The sequence below is a fragment of the Macrobrachium rosenbergii genome, chromosome 1, assembly GCF_040412425.1.
Source record: "Macrobrachium rosenbergii isolate ZJJX-2024 chromosome 1, ASM4041242v1, whole genome shotgun sequence".
Lineage (NCBI taxonomy): Eukaryota > Metazoa > Arthropoda > Malacostraca > Decapoda > Palaemonidae > Macrobrachium > Macrobrachium rosenbergii.
The window spans coordinates 49,257,664-49,279,636 of record NC_089741.1 but is presented as its reverse complement, the minus strand read 5'-3'; the positions used below and the strand labels follow the sequence as shown (position 1 = coordinate 49,279,636).

At 36.7% G+C, this 21,973-nt stretch overlaps 1 protein-coding gene across 4 annotated transcripts in view; it reads left to right on the top strand.

The window, feature by feature from the left end:
- Positions 1-18,837, top strand: part of LOC136836843 (protein tincar-like) — a 559,592-nt gene extending 540,755 nt beyond the window's left edge. Inside the window, exons 14-18 of one of the 4 annotated variants that reach the window (XM_067101418.1) lie at positions 7,323-7,505; positions 14,863-15,072; positions 15,346-16,111; positions 16,913-16,985; positions 17,901-18,837. In XM_067101418.1, coding sequence (XP_066957519.1) covers positions 7,323-7,505; positions 14,863-15,072; positions 15,346-16,111; positions 16,913-16,935 — 1,182 coding nt within the window. In that variant the 3' untranslated portion in view covers positions 16,936-16,985; positions 17,901-18,837. Of the gene's footprint in view, positions 1-7,322; positions 7,506-14,862; positions 15,073-15,345; positions 16,185-16,912; positions 16,986-17,900 lie in introns of all 4 variants that reach the window. The other 3 variants (XM_067101332.1, XM_067101564.1, XM_067101499.1) reach the window with 3 other exon arrangements.
- The last annotated feature ends 3,136 nt before the right edge of the window (positions 18,838-21,973 follow it).

The window sequence follows — 21,973 nt, the reverse complement described above, 5'->3', positions numbered from 1 at the left end:
TATATATATATATATATATATATATATATATATATATATATATATATATATATATATATATATATATATATATATATATATATATATATATATATATAAACAAACTTTATATATATATATTGTTATAGTGCATATGTATGTATGTATTATGTATGTATGTATGTTTGTATGTACTGTGTGTGTCTTGGGGAATGGGGGAAGGCTTGCTCGTATGACCAGTGGCATTCTCATTTAAGAAGCATGGGGGCCCTGTTCAGTTCTCGGACACGATCGTGGAAACCTAAGCAGTGAATTATGTACCTTGTAGTTAGACAACTGCGGTGGTGGGACCCAGAATCAAAAAGGACTTGGGGCTAGCAGCCTGTCCGCAAGAACTGCTGAGAATCTGAAGGCTGATGCCCTCTAGTGCCTCCCCGTATCGTTCAGCTCTCACACGAGCCATTAATATCTACTTCCGAAGTACACCCACTATAGTTTTAGTATACTTATGTAGAACGAATCATGACTTACGTCTTACTTTAATACAATTGCAAACATCATATTGATGTATTATGAATAAAGCAGTTTTTAGATTTACCAGGAGAAAAATATTAAGAAGAGCATAACTCCATATCTGACAGCTGCTTCGTAGAAAGATCTTGGTTTTGGTAGGACACGAAAGTGATTTGCCGCGAAGTTAAAGCGGATTACGTTGGATGACAGAAAGATCCTTTGAAACTCTCAAAGAAGATATCGGGAATTTGAGGTAAAATTCGAGAATTCTTTGATAAAGTTTCTTAGAAGAACTGGCGAGTTCCGAGGAAGACATCGTTGTATACCCAGAAAGAATTCGACAATTCCAGTCTGTAAATCGGCAATTCCAATGCGTAAATCAACAATTCCAGTCTGTAAGTCGATCATTCCAGTGCGTAACTCGACAATTCCAAGACTAAACTCGAGATTGCCAAATTCTAGTTCCAATGAAGATATCGAGAATTCCAAGGAAGTTATCAAGAATATCGAGGCAGACGACATGAATTTCAAAGAAGTGCTTAAGAATAAGTTAGTAATTTCAGTGAAGACAGTCAAATCGAGAATCGCGAGGAAGAAATCAAGAATTCTAGATAGAAATCGAGAATTCCAAAGACAGAAACGAGATCTATAATGTAGGAAGTGCGGATTCGCCAAGGATTATCATTTCCAGAAAATGTAAACCTTGCTGCTGATTTGAGACTGCCAGAGAAAAGGGATTATGTGAAATTTTCGGGGCTTGAGTAATGTTAATGAATTTTATTGAGTGTAAGGAGAATTATGTTGAAAACATTCGTTATTAATGGCAGTATGTAACCCGTATGCTCCATATCCAGAGTGTGATATTCATATTTTAATATTATGACATTCGTATTATAAAATCAGGCGAAGAATTACATTTGGGAATAATAATAATAATAATAATAATAATAATGAAGAAGGAGAAGAAGAGTTTATAACTGCCATTTAATACCTGAACTGCGCGAAAAGTAAATGGTCCTCGATACGGCAACTTTACCGTAATACCACCGACTAACCATGTGTAAATGATAGTGATAATAATAATTACAATAATGACTGCTATGATGATGACGATCGTCAATGAATGAGGGTGATAGCTTGGAAGATTAGAGGGGGGAAAGTGTGAATGGAAGCCATGAAAATCAATGCAGGGGAAGAGAAGATATATACCGTCGAAGGGTGCGCTCAGAGGGAGAAAACCAGTACCATGATAGCGGAAATGAGAAAGGGATGATTAAAAAAAAAATTAGCCTGTTGGTGGAAAGACGAGTGAAATTTCCCTCATAGGAACGATTGTCGATCCTGATTGGACTCAGAAAATCAGTATCGTTTTCCATTTGACTCAGCAACAGGAATATCGCTTGTCATTTGACTCAGAAAATGGGCATCGCATTTCATTTGCCTCAGAAGATGAGTATCGCATTTCATTTGCCTCATAAAATGAGAATCGTATTCCATTAGACTTAGGAAATGGGTATCGTATTGCGTTTGAGTCAGGAAATGAGTATCGCATTTCGAGTCAGCAAATGAGTATCGCATTTCATTTGCCTCAGAAAATGAGCATGGCATTTCGTTTGAGTCAGGAAATGCATACCGTGTTTCGTTTGAGTCAGGAAATGAGTATCGCATTTCGTTTGAGTCAGGAAATGAGCATCGCATTTCGTTTGAGTCAGAAAATGAGTATCGCATTTCGTTTGAGTCAGGAAATGAGCATCGCATTTCGTTTGAGTCAGGAAATGCATATCGTGTTTCGTTTGAGTCAGGAAATGAGTATCGCATTTCGTTTGAGTCAGGAAATGCATATCGTGTTTCATTTGAGTCAGGAAATGAGTATCGCATTTCGTTTGAGTCAGGAAATACGTATCGTGTTTCGTTTGAGTCAGGAAATGAGTATCGCATTTCGTTTGAGTTGTAGAAACACATCGTGCATTTCGCTTTGAGTCAGAAATACGTATCGTTTCGTCGGAGCTGTGTAAACGCGTATTTACTCGCTCGAGTCGTAAATAAGTATTGTACTTCGTTTGAGTCAGAAAATGAGCACGCATTTTTGCTTTGAGTCAAAATGTTTATCGTGTTTCGTCGGAGTCAGAAATGAGATGGTCATTCGCTTTAACCTGCAAAAATGAGTATTGCATTTCATTTGCCTCAGAAAATGAATAGAGCATTTCATTTGACTCAGGAAATGAGCATCGCATTTCGTTTGAGTCAGAAATGAATATCATTTCATTGGACCTCCCGAAAGAGCATCACTTTCATTTGACTCAGAAATAGTATCATTTTCCATTTGACTGAAAATGAGCATCACTTTCCATTTGACTGAAAATGAGCATCACTTTCCATTTGACTCAGGAAATGAGCATCATTTTCCATTTGACTCAGAAAATGAGCATTGCTTTCCATTTGACTCAGAAAATGAGCATCACTTTCCATTTGACTCAGGAAATGAGCATCATTTTCCATTTGACTCAGAAAATGAGCATCACTTTCCATTTGACTCAGGAAATGAGCATCATTTTCCATTTGACTCAGAAAATGAGCATCACTTTCCATTTGACTCAGAAAATGAGCATCACTTTCCATTTGACTCAGAAAATGAGCATCACTTTCCATTTGACTCAGGAAATGAGCATCACTTTCCATTTGACTCAGAAAATGAGCATTACTTTCCATTTGGCTCAGGAAATGAGCATCACTTTCCATTTGACTCAGGAATTGAGCACCACTTTCCATTTGACTCAGGAAATGAGCATGACTTTCCATTTGACTCAGGAAATGAGCACCACTTTCCATTTGACTCAGAAAATGAGCATCACTTTCTATTTGACTCAGGAAATGAGCACCACTTTCCATTTGACTCAGAAAATGAGCATCACTTTCTATTTGACTCAGGAAATGAGCACCACTTTCCATTTGACTCAGAAAATGAGCACCACTTTCCATTTGACTCAGGAAATGAGCATCACTTTCCATTTGACTCAGGAAATGAGTATCGCTTTCCATTTGACTCAGGAAATGAGCATCACTTTCCATTTGACTCAGAAAATGAGCACCACTTTCCATTTGACTCAGGAAATGAGCATCACTTTCCATTTGACTCAGGAAATGAGCATCACTTTCCATTTGACTCAGGAAATGAATGTGGCTTCCATTTTAATCAGGAATGAATCAGAGATGATTGTTGGTCTTCATTTAACTCAGGATGATAAGATAGATCTTCATTACCTCTGAAGATGAATCTTCATTTGGCTCAAGCAATAAATGGATCGCCATTTACCCCAGAAAACTTATGTAAATTTTCATGTGATTCATGGGATGGAAATGGCATTTCATTCGGCCCGACATTCAGATTAATTAAGATGAGTGTTTTTTTTTTTTTTGTTTCATTACATCTCTTAATAAATAGATAAATAAATAATGACTTTAAACATCAGTCGCTTAGCAGTAACACCATTATATGTAAGCAGTATTTTTAATGAGACGCACATACATACATATATATATATATATATATATATATATATATATATATATATATATATATATATATATGTGTGTGTGTGTGTGTGTGTGTGTGTGTGTGTGTGTGTGTGTGTGTGCATCTCAGTAAATATAATCAACAAACAAGAGTTCTTACATTTTTTCGTGCGTAACACAATATTTATAAAAAAACTTTTAAATCCAAAACCCTAGATTATTGGCTATCAGCTATTTTTAACTTTTAAAGGGATAAGCTTAGCAACTACGACTTTATGCTTCGGGGAAATAACTTAGCCCCAGGTTCCCTGCTGATATTAGATCCTAAAACATGGTTGGTCCCAAAAAAAAAAGTCCCAAAAGGCCGACTGCCGACCATTTCGCAGGCAGCATCAAAGTGTTCCCTGGGGATAGAGGCTTGCAAACTACTCTCTCTCTCTCTCTCTCTCTCTCTCTCTCTCTCTCTCTCTCTCTCTCTCTCTCTCTCTCTCTCTCTCTCTCTCTCTCTCTGTACAAAACCATACCAGATGTGGGTTTTTCTGATTATTTCTCATTTTTAAGATTAACAACTCGGTTGCACGTGTTTATACGTACAGTATATGTATAAGTAGCAGTCTATAATTTGATTAACTTTTTATCTGCCAATTCATGCTTGAAGGCAAATTGCAAGCGACCATACTTAACACCATGTGACCCCAGGCACTAGCTATAGCCCCCGGAAAAGACTTGCTACGTAAATACTGGTCACAAAGTGAACATCAACTAAAAAGCGTAGCATTCCATGTTGAATAAAGCAGCTTTGAAGAAGTTAAAAAATAAAAAACACCACGACTTAACTGCTCAATGTATGCTGGTGAGGTGTAGAAAATATCCAAGGATTGTCGGTTTTGAAAGCGCTCAGAGGTTCAGAATATGTTAATCGCTGCCGAACAGTTTTGATTTATATGCATAGCTCCCCAGCAAGAGCATTTTTAGTTTGTAAGGTATGCAGCAGCCTTTTATATTCAAAATAACGTTTAGGTAATTTTTTTTTAAATATTCTTGTTGACTTTCTGCAGATAATGAATGTTATTTTAAACATCAGTAAGAATGGTAAGATAAAAATTACCTATTAAATATTAAATAGGCATTCGAGTAGCAAATAAAACGATATATGCATTTCACCGACAGCCATTTCTGCCATCTACATGCAGTAGTGTCATGATGAAACTGAGATGAGTTTTTAAGATGATGATATTTTGAATAATAATCCACAGCAGTATAAGAGCTCTTACAATAAATGAATTCACGTTTCATGTTTAGCGTTCACTGACCTACAAAATCTGGACGGAATTGCTCATTGGGCAATTATTGCGCTGTGGATGTGAAATGCAATTTATAGTTTTGTGAATATTGGTGGAATAAAAGGTATATCTGCAGAAGGCTGCCTGCGATGAAAATAATATAAGGGATTTGTTTGTTGTCCATCCGAGTGTCATTTGGTTCTAACTTGATGTTTAGTGGAAAAATGGCTGATATTACATTTTTAGTGATACTATTGGCACTTTTACTTATTGAGCATAATTTAGTATATTTTTATTATATTATGTTGACTTTAGAAGAATAGAAAATATTTCGTTATTATGCTCATCACTTTTAATGTGAAGACTTATTGTTGCCCTTGGAAAAGTCCTCATGCTGGATGCAGAGGTCCTCATTAAAAAAGAATATATTATCATTACATAATTTTGATAGTTTTCTAAATCTCATTTCATGAAGTCATTTTTCAGTGTTATACGGAGATTCAATTACTATATTATTTATCGTTTTTTCTATTGGGACATACGCGAACAGTGATGTAATATCAATAGTTGCAAACACAGCACATGGAGGAAAACTCCGATTATTCAAGATGATTGGAAAATCATAGCAGTTTTTTTAAAGCGTACTGCATATGTGCAAGATGAGGGAACATAGGTATAATAGACTTAGCCAGATAAGTATCGTTATCTTATTTCCTAAAAAAAAAAAAAGAAAAAACGTTACTTCCTCGGTTGCCAAAGTTTCCAGCAACTTCCTAAATCCAACTTTCCTTTTCTCATCCCCCCCGATGGTCCTGTAGCATGCCCTGGAGGAAAAGCTGCTGTCTTCAGCTCCCATTTCTAAGCTAATTTTTTTTCGCAATGATTGTGGTGCTCCTGATCTTTATACTCTGGCTCTTACTTGCCCTATGTCGTCTGCGCACAATATTCACGGCTCACGAGGTCTGTAGGGTCCGTGCTGCATCCATACAGATGAGGAAGGCGTCTAGCATATTCCTCTACAATTTCCTGAGGCAAAGAACTCCTGGGTATAGTAAGAAATAATGTAATTATTGCAAGGAATCTGGTAATACAAATTAGATCCAAGAAACATTAGAACAACTTCGTAGGCAAATCCCTTCAGAATATCTAAAGAAATTCAGCCATTGCAGAACTTTAAAAAATAAAATTTAGTGCCATCTAGTGCAATTCTGACCAGATAAGTGAACTATACTTAAATATATTGAGTATATTTATGTGCGCTTGCGAAATGATACGTGCTGATTCCAGTTTACTTGTCATTTATCTCTCTGTTTTAGTATCAGGTAATTGACTTGAATATTGAGCCCACGGGAGGAAAAAGTTTGTAAAGATTTAACTTGAAAGTTATTTATTTTAAACGTATGTAGTTAAAGGAGTGAAGTTTCCAGGGCTTCAGGAGAAGGAAAAGAACAAGAAGGTCAGTATTGAAAGCTTGATAAAGTCATCGTTTTTAGCAAAAAAAAAAAAAAAAAAAGCATGAAGCAAGCAAGGATAGATAACAAGGTTAGTACAAACAGCATGATCCTGTCTTTTGGTTTTAGCAGAAGATGCAGCAGCAAACAAACACATTTTGAAATCACTAATGACTTTAGTGCTTTTGTTAGCTTGGCTTCAGTAACACTTGTCTTGGAGTGAAGAATTTACTTTTATATTACAACAACCAGACATTTTGTTTTATGAGAGCTTGAATTTGGTCTGTTGTTTGTGCTTCTTTCAGTAATTCTCATGTACCAGCTTCTTGGTGAAATAATTTTATATGCTGTGCCAAAGAACCCTTGCACCTGTTCTCATACGAGGTTATTACATACACTAGTACTGATAGTGATTTGTTGACACTAATAAATTTGGAGTAGAAGTACTTAGAATATATATATACATGTGTAGAAACTCAATGAGAAACAGACAATAAACGCCGAGACATTAACACCCACAAGTACACACATCCATATCCATGCTCTCACGTGCAACCTGTAGTGACCCCTGATGACCTGACAGGAGGAGGAAACGGCAGCGGCAGTAGCAGCAGCTACGGCAGAGGAAGTGGCACCCCCGCCCCCTGCCGAAACCTCCGCCGTAGTACAGGAGTCTGAGGGCGTTTCCGCGGGCGCCGAGTTCCCCGCTCCGCCCCCCGAACTTACTGACCCCGCCCACTATCCGCCCCCACCCTCGACACCGCCTGTAAGTAACACACTAACCCACTTCTTCCCCGTAATGAAGTAGCACCGCTTTTTATACCTCGCCTTAGTCGGATTTTTTTTTTAAATAGTTGTTCCCAAGGGCCTTTTTACAGGAGGAATTTTCAACAATGATTGTCATCTGGGTTTCCTCTAGAAATGGGTAAGATTAATCTTTTTCGCCTTGTAAGTACAAACGTGTGTGTGTTTGTTTGTGTGTATAGTATATATATATATATATATATATATATATATATATATATATATATATATATATATATATATATATATATATATATATATATATATATATATATATATTCAGTGTTTTTGTGTATTCATGTTGGTAAACTTTGAGTGATTATATTATGTCTTTTTATTTTAATGTGGGTTCTCATACACAAATGAATCTTTTAAAGTGAATGTTCAAAAATGATTCTTAACTAATGAAAGTTATGCAAGATTAATTGTAAGCTCCTTCAAGAAAAGGTCAAATGAAAACTGGCCAAAAAAAAATTGTTACCTTATTCAATTACACAGAAGTTCACGAACACAGGGGGAATTATCTTTGTAGGAAAATAATTTAAACCGGAGAACTATTGACAAAGTAAATAAGAAGGAATCAAAGCCAAAAACAAAGTACATCAGATGAATATGCAAAACATATGTCCATCACAGAAACGAGAAACTTTAAAGATACTCGTTTTCAGAGTTTTGCGATGAGATGAAACTAAAAAATAAGATTTAAGAGTGGTTACTTTTGAAAATTAGCCGGTTCTTGTATTCGTGGCCATACCATCAATAAGTAAGAACTGAAACAAGTGATTGCATCATAATGAAAGTACAAAATTTAAATACTAGAGGTGTTAGATTAAAGATGCAGGTGAATGAGATACAGAGTAGTCCTTATACAGTATAGTAAGAACAAAAGAGGAAAGTCAAGGCAGTGCTTAGAGGTGGATTTAGTTTTAGTGCAAGGTGGTAAAAAACACGTTGTACAGTATTGCATAAATAAATTACATTCAGGAAAATGTGGCTTTGTTCCTGTTGTGAGAGAAGAATGAGCGTTCCGAACAGAGAGGACTGGCTGGTGTTTTTTTAAATATGGAATAATGTTAGTGCTGTGACATATCAGCTAAAGAGGGTACATAGGACAAATTTTCAAAGTTGTACACTGCTTTTTTTTATATTTATAGTGCAAATAGTTTACTTTTTATCAGGATAAAATATTAAGAAAAGCTTTATGGAAATCATGTTTTTCAGCTCATGTATGTAAAGTATTTAACAGAATTGGATTAAAAATTTAACAGAATTTAATTAAACAGAAGTGTATGTAGTGGTCCCATAAATTTCCCCTTGTAACACTCGTATCAAAAATAAGTAGCATAAATTCCAGAGAATTTTCTCTAACCTCAGCTGCCCACTAGATAAAGATTTCAGATCTTTCATTATAGGAAAGAGATTGTTCTGTCTTTTTGTAAACTTATATAATGCGTTTCATAATTTTTTTATTTGCTTTTTGTAAATAATGGGCCGTTGTAGGTTAAAGTTTTTTTTTTTCTTCAATATGAAAGTTTGTGTATTTTTCATTTACATTCAAAAAGGCTTTCGTCCTTTCACAAACAACTGACACAAGTTTACATCAAAACAGCTTGGAAAGAAGTTATATTTATCACACATTTTTTACAGAAAATTATTATTCGACGCAGCAGAGCGTTGCTTGAAATATCAGCTTATCAGTATTGAAGAATACCCTATGAATAGAGGTACTTTCGTACCACTGGGACGTGCATGCAAGCATGTATACCAATATCCATGTACATATGAGCATAGGTTATGAACATTCATCATTGAATCTTTTGAGATCAGGTTTAGTCTTACTTTCATTCATATGAGATTTGATCATTCCATACGCATATAAGAATGCGTGAACCTGTTGCATGCGTGGAATAATGCACGTGCAAGGAAATTGGAATTCATATTTTCACTACATACTCCGCTCTATGAATTGCACATTATGCAAATTTCATTGCAAGTAATTGCATTATGGAAATTGTTGAATTTGAGTTTATTAGTTTTTTTTCTCTTCATTACCTCATGGTGCCACATCGAGAAGACTGTAAGTTCTTTACCTGAAGGACAGCGCCGCTCCTTTATTGATGGTTTAATCTTGAATAAACGTGAAGGGTCTCCTGGTAAGTTTTTCATCCCATCAAATTTCGTCTTTTTCATAAAAAATGGCCGTGTCTGAAGATGTTTAAAGCCAATATGACATTTGAGATTAACGTTCAGAGTCATACTTTAAAGAAGTATGATTTTAGAGTCGTTGTTTATGTCAGATGAGAGTAAAGTGCACACTTTTAGTTGTTTGTCACTTAGAGGACTATGAATGAAACCAGCCACTTTTCAATGCGAGTACGGATCATGTTTCTATTATTCACATTTGGCGTTGTTCCTGCAGTTTGTGATGATACATTTTATGGTGTTGACAATATCTATTTTGTGTTTAACGTGACGATATGTGATGGTAAATAATTATTAGATAAATGACAGTCTTCACAGGACCATTTTCGTTCATGTAAAAATTACATATCTGGGTTCATAGCATCAAAAAACATGTGTATATAGACAATAATTCAACGCTGTTATCAACCTACAATTTCCAATAGGTAATTTTATCTATACCACTCCCTCTTGACAAACTTGAGGCACATCCCTGCATCAGCAGTCCCGCGATCCCTGATTATCAAGAGAATGACTCGTACAAAAGCTTATGCTGGTGTGCCCAGTCTGTCTAGACAGGACGAAATATCTCATATCCATCTTGCTGTGCCTTCTGGTTGCAATAATCTCCAGCTGGAATGTTAGTAGATATGACTGGCAGTATAACATAAGGAAGACCTGCTGTTGCTCGGTATATATGGATGATGCAGTAAATCTGCAGGCTAGGAAACTTCAGTACGAGTTTGCTACACCGGTTAGAGAAGTTAAGCAACGCTAGTTTGAGCGATGGTAATAAGGAGTTAGGACAAAGGCATGTGACTACCAATCTCCTCATGGAAATTAATTCTTAGAGGCTTGCAAAAGACCTTAGGAATCTTATGTGAGTTGCAGTGGCTCACAGTGAGAAATGACAAGCCAACAAAGTGCGTTCGTCTTCAAGTAGTTATAGTTTAACTTCCTGTGAAATAGAAGAATTAAATGTTGCCTTTGTATTAAAAAAAATGCTCCAGCGAGTTGCTTTTTTTATTCATTATTCATACGAAATAAAACTTCGAAAACTGATCCGATTGGAATCCCTCCAAAACACCCTTCTTTGAAAGATACCATGTCGTATATCTTCACGAATGCATGGTTTTGCCTCATGCATTCCTAGCACCAGCTGCAGCTGGAAGACGTGACTGACATATTATTAGGCACCAGACCAAACGGATGGAAATGTGTTTGTTCATTTATTTGTAGCGGCGGTAGTATGGATTTATACCTTTTCCATAAAGGGTTCCTTAACATAAAGTACCTCCATAAGTGCATAATGATAATATTTAAACAATTCATAAGTGCTTATTCTATGAGTACTGAAGATGCTTAGCATAGAAGTGTTTCCTATGAATGTAACGTTACCCTCACTTAAAAAAGTACCTTCAAGATAGATGGATAATTATAAGATTCTTCTCGACTTTCCCATTCCTATAATGAAAAAGAAATCAGTAACGTAAGTTGTGAGTGGCATTGGCCCTGGAAGAAACTAAAAATAGATGTCTGGCCAATTTACAGCTATGACTAAAAAAATATGCGATGAATAATTTCACTGAATGTTTTAAAGTGAAATGTGATACTCATATGATTACTCAACCTCATTAAGCCTTCTCCTTCTTGTTCTTCTTTCGATTATATGTAATTTACTGAACTGCTTCCCCGTGTAATCCATCTGAATTGCCGATTTCCAAATTACACCGTTACTTTGTACCCATCTAGTGTGACATACATGACGAAATCTTAATATCCACCAAGAATACCAGGGAACAACCTACATCGGGCGTTTGTGTATTAGAGCTCATATGCAGACGATTTTTGTTAGAAATGGAGTATTGAAGTGCTGTGTAATCCGGCATACGGATGTTATTTTTCTAAAACAGAAAGCTGTCTCCACAATTTAGGATTTCAAGAGAAAGCAAAGATTTCCAGAGATTATGGTGGTTGAGATGATCTTGCTTTCTTAGAATAACACTTTCATGGACTAGATATCCAAATTACTCCATCATCCTTGTTAGGAGCATTGTATTTCAGGTTCTTTGAGGGACTGATTTTGCATTATCTTTAGAAGAATTTTCTTAGTAAATATAAATACAGCTTGAATTACCCGGGAAAAATAATGCCTTCAGGGACAAGGGCGTTCCATGTTTCCTTGAGGCAGAGTAGATTAAATCTTTAATATGATCTTTCCAAGACACAGTACTATTTAAATAATGTAAAAGACATGTTTAGTGAAAGCCTTGAATTTAGAGCTAATAACTCGCAACTGTTTTTCACATGATAGAAATACAAGGACCTCTTGTCTCAAGTAAAGACCACTAATACTGGGCAAGGAAAGAAAACAACAGTATTTAGAGAACAAATAAGGCATAAGCATTTCCAAATGGCAATGGCAATATCTCCATGGAGGGAACGGGGTAAGGGAGTAGATTATAATATACAAAAATACATATAAAAGACACATAAGAGACAAGCTTGAGAGAAACTTGAATAGCGCAACCGTATTTTGAAAGCAATAGAGAACGTAATGCCATTTAATCAAGAAAAACTAACAGATAGGTAATATGCACTGGAGGAAGAAGTGTGTGGAAGAGAAAGCGAATGAGGAAGATGCAGTTAAAGGAAGAAGAAGGAAAAGATAAGTCAACAGAGGGAAATCATAAGAACGAGTAAAGCTAAGAAAAAAAAAAAAACTGAAAGTATACAAGAGAAATCGATGGTGACTGTGAGTGAGGGAATGAACTGCGGGGAGGAGGAGTGGATGTTATTGGTGAGGTGATGGGAGTTGGGGGTTGGGAGGGGTGAGGCCTGAAGTCCTTCTCCCCGGCCTTTAAGCCTTTTGGCCCTTTTCAATTTCATTTTGAGATGACTGCAAATATTGCTTAGTACGGACGCGAGGAGGGCTGGAAGGAAGGAGGGGGTATATAGACCGGAAGTCTATAGGGGGAGGGGGAAGGAAGGAAGGCAGGAAAGCTAGGGGTGGGGGCGAAGGGGAGGTTAAAAAGGACATTAAGGATGATGCATAATTTTCCAGGGAATGGAAACTCCTCTTTCGCATCACCATTATAAACGCTACACAAAAAAATAAGAAAAAAATACTTACCCCTCACCTTGGGTCGCCTACTCCCCGCGAAAGCCTTTTTCGTTTCAATAGGCAGAGAAATAACTTTCTATTTCTATTTTTCGTAAAGGGGCTTGAAAGTGTCATTTATGCGAGATTCCATTAGTTGGAGTAATTCTCCCTCAACTCGGTTTGTTGTTTATTCTCTCAGATTTTTTTTCATAGGACTACGGGAGTAATGATGCGGAAAAACTGACGAGTATTGTGAGTGTTAAGCCTTGGCGTAAAGAATAAGTGCGTGTGTTCCTTCGTTTGTGAATACGCATATCAGGTGAAACAATAGGGAGGGAGACGTTGTTTGTTTTTCTGATTACAACAGCTGCATAAATACATCAAAATTAGTTTAGCTGTTGTTACAGAATTAGTTTTTATAATAAAGAATACTCATAACTCTAAGAAAATATGTCCTTTGCCAGAGAAAATTATATCACCTGCTGTGGGTTACATTATGTGGTTATTCTCTGTTTCTGTGACTGCTGACATGTTGATTCTAAATGCAGACCTAATTGTAAAATGTCACTGGAAGATATTTTGTCATCAATTTTCCTCCTTAACCTTTCTCTCAAAAATCGAAAGAAGGTGACAAGAAGAGAGGAAAAGTAGACCAAAAAAAAAGAAGTTCTTCACTTCTTGTACCTTTCTCCCTCACTCATTATTTTCGTTCCATCACGCCTAACAACGTAGACGATGTCAGTGGATGCATTAACACAGGCATCAGCTCATGTTAAAAAAAAAAAAAATACTGGAAAAAATCCTACAGCACAGATGACAGGTTCATAAGAATCTCTCAGGGTACACCAATTTTACTTTTTGTATATATATTTTTATTTTTGTACTACTTTTCAGGTTGTGAAATCGCCCAAGATTCTTGTCAGCATCAAACAATATGAAATTATGGATTTTTCACATATGTGTTAGATAGTTCTGATAGCCTATATGATGCAGTTGTTCTTAATGAAATGTGTGGATAATATAATTACTCAAGACTAGTCTCGCTTGTTCACTTTTGAACATGTTTTTCGTCCAACAGAATAAAATCCTGATATTCATTTTTTGCATTATGAGGTGTAAGGAATCTAGTTTCCATATTATTATTTTCAGTAGTTTATTATTGAATCATTTTAATTTTACCTAAGTATATTTTCTTTCTTTGCATAACTCGTTATTACTTGATAAAAATGTAAAATTTCAAGAGTTAGATTTTTAACTCTATATATATATATATAGTATATATATATAGTATATATATATATATATATATATATATATATATATATATATATATATATTATATATATACATATATATATATATATACTTTTGTTACATCCAACAAAGCATTTAATTAACATTATCGTTGAATACTGGAAAAGAATCTCTTGAGACTCCTAAAGTGTTTTGGGTGCTCTTTTCATTACCTAATTGGCAGGGAATCAGATTATTTCTATAATTTTCAAATTTGCTTTGAAGTGGAAATAAATTTAAAAAAAAAAAACGCAATTTGGGTAATTGAATGATATTTTTCATTTGCCTAAATTATATCTTGAGTTTATTAACACTATTTTAGAATTTCTTGTGCATTCGGCATGTCTTAAGTAGAGTGATAAAAAGAATTAAGGTAGAAGATTATTTAATAGTATCTGCAGTTTCACGCTTGATGAATGATCTAGATTTATAGCTGGTATTCTCATTGCTTCTCGTTCCTTCCACAAATAGTTGATCTCTTACAGTTATGCAAATTATTTTTAGACTATAGTCGTTCATCACTCGAGACCTCATAGTCATTTTAGTTGGGAAGCAGAATTATATTAGTACAGTGCAATCTTCTTTTAAATGTTAGACCCTCTCAACAACTCGTTAGTTTTACTCTGTTTTCATGTTACTGGAATGACATTTCCTTGATTTTTTTTTTTTTTTTAGAATGACTGGGTACCCTGTCCTTGAGCTGAGTAGAAATATTAATGATAGATCATTTTCTCTTGGATAGCCACCACTTCCATTACCTCCTGAGTCTTGTGCCATGCCTGAACCACCTCCTGTAGAGACTCCACCGCCTCCAGCCCCTCAGCCTGTTCGCACCCAGCAACCAGTTCAACCAGTTCAGTTACATCCTTCTGGAAATAATCAGCTTAGTGTTGAACAGCACAACTTAGCACAACCGCATCCTCAGATCAGCGTCCTTCGTGGAAATTCTTTGGTTAGTTCAGAAGTCAGCCTAAAGCTTTACATTTTTTACTTAATATGAAGATTTTAGGCAGTTTTACCTCCTATCCAGATTACTACAATCGCAATTTTTTTGCAGGTTCATAAGAAAATTTAATCTTACGGTAACATTTTGGTATTAGACTTTAGATCCCTAATCAAGTATTTGTTCAGACTCTAACATATTAGTCTTGAGTATCACCTTTTTCAGAAACTACATGTTGCTTAATCTTCAGTGCAAACATTTTATGGGATTTTTGCTTTGCAGGAAAGCAGTCCGGGACGCAGTGGAGATTCCTCTACCCTCTTAGGCGAAGCCCCTCGTTGTTCTGACTCATCGTCCACAGCATCATCAGTTAGTCCCCCTGACAAGCGATGTGACTCTGGGATCCACTCTCAGGCCTCTTATTCCTCTTCTTCGGCATCCCATTCAAAATCTGGATCATCGGGATCTGAGAGTTGTATGCCCATACCTGCAGGAGGACCTCCTCGGTGCTCTAGCGTCGATGACCTGTGCAGAAACCAGCCTCCACCACCCCCTCCAGAACCGACCGTGAAGAGCCTCTCTCTGCAAAGGGGCGCAGTGCCTCCACCAGTCCCTCCATCCAACCATGGTGGACCTCCCCCTACTAGAGTTGGTAAACCCAACATAGAGGTTGTCGGTGGAGGTTATGGATTTTTGCCACCTTCAAAGTTTGTGGCATCAGAGCCAGTCTATAGCGATGCCTCCACACCAGTTGTGATTAAAAGACGAAGTTCTGTGACAGCTGTAGAGCCAGACACCCCTCCTTATGAACGCTCTGGATCATCTTTCACCACATTCACAGAGCCTCAGTTGCCCAGGGCAGTTTTACAGGGACAGCCATACGCAATCAAGTCGCAGACTGTAGCAGCTCATGGAATGAGAGCTCGCCGGCTGCCTGTCGCCGACGCCAAGCATGCCACCATCGCTGGAGTCATACCTCCCAAGGGCTTCCATCAGCCGGGCCACATCGATTCCCGCTACTTCTCTGTGCCCGCCGTTAAGCCGCCAGGTACCCGCGTGCACCCGGCGCCTCCTCCCACCCTCTCCTCCCGCACCCCCTCCCTCCACTAACTCTCACGCCCGTAAGTCACTCACGCCCATACCCCGCATGTGATCCCCAACCCAGAAAAGCTGACCCCCATCTTTCCCCCTCCCTTTTTCCCATTGTCGAACAGTCAAGTCAGTCCTTTAGATTTTTTCGTATTTTCTCTTTTGCCTGGAAGTCCAGCTGTATTCCAGTTATGATTTTAAACGATTTTATCATGAATTCACATCAGTTCATTTCATTCCCTGTGAATCATCCATTATATAGAGAAATCCACATTCATGTCCATACCGAATCAGTTTTTTTTCACACTCCAGTCATCTTATTTGCAAATACACTCACACTTATTCAAGTGTCTGTGTTTTGTACGAGTGTCCACAAGTATTGACTAGTGATCATTCTAAACGTTTCCTTTTTCATTATATCCTTTTTGCTTATACTCATTGATTCTAGACTTTATTACCTATGTCAGATTTCCCAGGCGACGTCATTTCAGTGTTTTCTAGAAAACCGCATGAATTTAAAAATTACGTTTGTTTTATAACCTAGAAATTCCTCTCCCTATTAAAAAACACATCTGGTCCTTTCATTTAGCTTATAGAGCCATTCATCTCTGAGGGCAATTGGCAGTTTTTTCGGAGCATAAGAAATTTGTAAATTCTTGTAAAACATATAAGACTAAATTGGAAGATATTGTGAGGCGTTGTCTGCTTCGAAAGGAAAATTCAAGAAGTCATGTTTTCTGAAATGTGCTTTCTCTTTCAGCTGATGTGCCTGTACGGTTATGATTCTACGAGCCTGAGGCAACCATACAGGAAATACAGTAAAGGACGAATTAGTAAGTACGAAGATTCGCTGAGAGTATTCCAAGGATTTTTGATACCTCAGAGACCCTGAGGTCTTCGTGTGGTCAGTGGAGTAACAGGTGCACAGTGCGGAAAACAGGTCTTTTGAAGTAGCATTAACTACAAACATTTTCTGTAATTAGTAATTGTTGCGAGAATTCTCTTTCCCATTTTCTTACAGTATTTGGAATTTTCTGCCTTCCTCTGTTTTTGTCAAGTCATTTAACCTCTTGTTTTTTTTTTGTTTTTTTTTACAAGGCTGACTTTGCACCCCTTAAAAAGAAAACCCCAGTTTGGGTAACCATATCTGTTGCGTCCTTTCCTGATAAAAATTTATTGATCGTATATCAGTGGCTGTCAACCGGTAAATATTGAAAGCCACAAGAACTTGAAGTGTTGGCTACTGCCTCTCCAGAGGTAGCAGGTATGTGGATATTTAAGTGGTGAAGGGCGCTCCTTTAGACTCAAGTTGTCTAGTAAATCTTCCAAACTTCCATTTTTATATCCTAAGAATAGGTGTCCTCAAGCATGAATATACGACGGCATACATGCGTTTAAAATCCTCACATGGTAAAGAGACTTCAAATGTTGAGTGACTACTGTCTAAACGTGCAAATTAAAATGTAAACTCATTGGTCGTAAACAGAGGCCCGGGAACATTTGCAGTCATTTACTTTTTGCAGTTTTGAGGTAAAAGTACATTCATCTAGACAACAAAAACACGTGTAATCCAGATCATTTAAACTTTTCACGTGTCATGGCTCCTATGAAATAGCTAAATATCTATCTTAGCATAAGCTTAAACAGTTTTTAGATAACTGGAAGCATTCCTGTGTAAAGGTAATTTATGTAATGATATTTCAGGCTTCTTCATTACTTCTATAATAATTTTTCAATCTATTCCGCAGATACTGGTGCAATAGACAAGTGACCAAACAGAAGATTCAAAAACTATTTGCTCTCGTCATTGATTGAACCCAGTGACGGCGGCCAAAGAAATACAGTGAAAAGAACATTAAGAAATAAGGTAAATTAGACCTTCAAATCCAGTGGTTGTCCTTTGCGCAATGAGTTGTCAGGCTTTTCTGTAGAAGATTATAAGCAAATCTATTGGAAAACTGGGTACAGGAGTGAGTGTAAACATAACATTCAACTGTAAGTTGTAACTCCTACATTTTTTGTGAATCATATTCACTTAGTGACAGACTTTGTGTGTTATCGAGGATGAAATTGACCAGAAGTGTCGTCCTTGGTGAACTGAATTACCGAGTGAAGAAACATAAAGAAAAAGGTCACAATAAACTCTCATGAGCAAAAAAGCACATGTGTGCATGTATTGATATACATGCGCAATATATATACATATATATATATGGAACCTATTTCCAGCAGGTCTGGCTACAACCTTTACAGGTGTTGTATTTGTATCATCACTTGTTGAAATTCCTAATCACTTTCAGAATTGGCAAAACGTGAATTGGTATGATTTATCATTCATTTCTGGTTTACAGTATATTGACAAATGCCTTATGACTGATACTTTTTTATTATTATTTTTGTGTTAAATTTCCTGCTAATCAAATGCTAACAAGCAAAAGGATGATTGTAAAAGACAAGCAGCATTTCTTACTTGTTCTTCATTGCGGTATGTTTTATACATTTTAGCTGGTGATACTGATGGGTTTTTTATACATTTCGCTGGTAACACTGATGTGTATGTTTCTGACAATATGTAATTACTAGGACATAGGAAGCTCATAGAGCGTTTCGGTAAGTGTTTTTTCATATCAATGAATTTCATTTTTGCTTTTTAAACAGTAAGGCTGTTCAAGAAACCCAAACAAAGAGGAAAATAATACCTATGGCCATAAATTTGGTTTCATAATAATTCTTCCAAAGACGTGCGTTATTCTCCATTTTTATAAATGCTGTATTTGTGGAATATCATTTCTATGTAGATTTCTATAAGGATGAAACATTTAGATATAAAGAATCCTTGTGTATGGTATCATTTCACGTTCTCAGTTCAAGACAATAGATATATTTATTTATTGTAGTACATACAGTAGTCTGGCTTCAAGTGGTATTACAAGAGGTAACGTGGGGATGAGGTGCTCCTTACACAAGGGCAGTTCCACCCCATGATCGTGCAGATAATAATATTATTATTATACTTTAGATATACATATTGTTAGCCATGGGAATACAGCATCTATATTTTTGATACTTTATTTTTTCTACTTCTATAGAGTTGAGACAGAGTCTCAGACACGTTTCACTCAAGCACTTTTCTCTTCAATATAAAGTATATCATAACTATAAATTATTAGTATAGACATTATATTAGCGAGCACACTTGTACATAGGAGCTTAACATTATAGCATATGATGAAAAAGGGGGCAAGTTTTGATTAAAACAACAGAAAGAAGTGTGTAGCCATCGTACCGAGAGGTTCTTTGTAGCAACGATGCTTTCGAATCTACGAATCAAAATTTCTAGGTAAGACGTCTCGCTCCTTCTTCCTCTCGATGTTTGCATCCGTGCGCTTCCCTGCCCAAGTTATACTAGAAAAAAACGGAAATGAAAAGTTCAGAACAGTTTCTCTCTCTCTCTCTCTCTCTCTCTCTCTCTCTCTCTCTCTCTCTCTCTCTCTCTGACTTGCGTGGGAGACTGTGGACCGTCTGGAAAAGAGAAACTGGAAGGAAAGCTTGTATAGTTTATCCCCTTTGGAAGATCACGAATCTCATTCGTAAATTTGCTCATTCTCTTCATTAAAGAAAACAGTTAGTCGTAACCTGCATTCCCCATCTCATATACACATAACACAGCATTCCATGATGTTCCACAAAACGAGAATTTGCAGTAATTAACAACAAACCAACCTGGAGGTGTGACGTTGCATGCTATTGCCGGAACAGTCGCACGCAGATGAATTTATCCCGTAAGTTGTAGAATTGCCTATACCGAACGCCCACCCCGCCCCCATCCCCAACCTTCCCTAACTCGTATTCGATGAATTTGTTCTTTATTGCAAATGCTGGCTCGCCGTCTGGAACCTATATAGCTGATGCTAAAATATTTATCGTCAACAATTTCATCATAATAAATGAGATTCTCGATAGGCAAACAGTGTCTATAAAAATGTTTACCGTTATTCAACCTATGCTGCATTAGGCTGTAAAAAGGCTTTATATTATGGCTGTATAATGCATATAATGATATATTAAAATGTATGTTTGAAAATACTTTATTGCCTAAAGCGCCTACGGAATCTTACTCAAACAACAAAATCAAACATTATTCCTCGGTAGATACTTCATTTCAAGCAAATATTCAAGTGAAGGCTTTTAGGCATAAAGAGAAACCGAGTTATCACGAGAAATTATTAATATCCAGAAATATAACGGAATGTAGTCACTTCCTTTGATCGGATTGTTTGCAAACATCTAAATCGGAAAACACTTTATTCATTAATTCAAGTTGTTCGAGTAATACTTCTGAAGTTACTGTTCGTATCTTTAGGTGAACCAATTTCCAGTTGGCTCTTCTCCTGAAGATTCCAAGGTTCACGAATGAGACCGAGATTAAATTCACGTAGTCTCTACAAAGGCTTGACTGTTTGATACGAATTGGTTTGTACGAATAGCTAGTAAAGAACGAATATTCCTATATTTTTTACAAGAGCTGTCTAATGCTATTGTTGCTTCAGGTGAGACGAAAATTCTTTATGAAAAACAAATATACTTTTTTTTAATCAAACGCTGTATAGTTTCAACTTCCATAATCATTGCATCGTATTGATAATCCTTTGAATTTCTCTAATCTAACAGCATCTGTCAAAATGCGTCTGAAACTTAAGATCACAGTCGCCCTGTTGACCGAATTCGCGATTACATCTTAGATCTAACTCGGACAAAAGTAGCAAGCAAAATTATTATCTTTTCCTGACTCCTCAACCCCCAACCTGTAACCCGTCTATACCATCTCTAGGATTATGAGGTTGATAGTAGTTCCCATTAGCTCTCCTGCCTGGGAGGGTCACATCCTCTAGCAGACTTACTTCTTACGGCATTAACGCACGAGGGGTGACTTGACCAGCTGGCTATTCTTCATCCGAGCTTCACGTTGTTGACAACCAAGCATACGAGACCACATCAAGGACAAAAGGAACCATTTTATCCGTTGCTCAGGAAGTAGAACTTGAAATCTTTGTAGCAAATGGCTAGTAGAATTTTGCTACAATTTAGGCTTCCCCCGTCTTGCCTTGCAGGAAGACTTGCAAACGTGTACATCCCTCAGACAAAATGACTATTTGACACATACTATCTGAACCTTCCTATCTCCACGGGACTTCTGTGCTCAAGATACATAGATGTTGAACAGAAGAATTTAAGTTTTCATTTTTATACGATAAAATTAGTTGTTTACTGTGTCCATCTAGCAAAAACGCAAAAAATATATATGTGTGTGGAAAGCTTCAAGATTCTTCTAAATCATCATTAGCACATTAGAGATAATGATTCTCTTCGCAAACCAAACTGACCTAACCGCTATCGTACAAGTGTTCCCTTAGAACAAACGTCTGTCGTAGTTGTGAAACCTTTTTAGGCCCAGTATATTAAAAGTAAAAAGTTCAAACTCGATGTTTAGGGCAACTTTACAGTTTAGAAATTTATAGGAAGACAAAGGTTATGAATAAATGACTTAGTTGAATGAAATGATGATGATGATAATCTACCTCTCCACATTTTAAAGCCTGATGCTTGTTCCCGTTAATCTTGTGAATGAGAACGTTGAAATATATCCTCTCTCATCTTGGTATGTCAGGTCATAATGGCTTTCTCTTCGCGTCATTTATGAGAAATATTCTTCAAGGATTGTCCCTATTAACTACAGAGTTACTACAACAAGTTTTACATGTTCCATTTTCTCTCGAAGCATTGCTGGTTCAGACAAAAACGTTTTTGGGTCTAGTGGTTA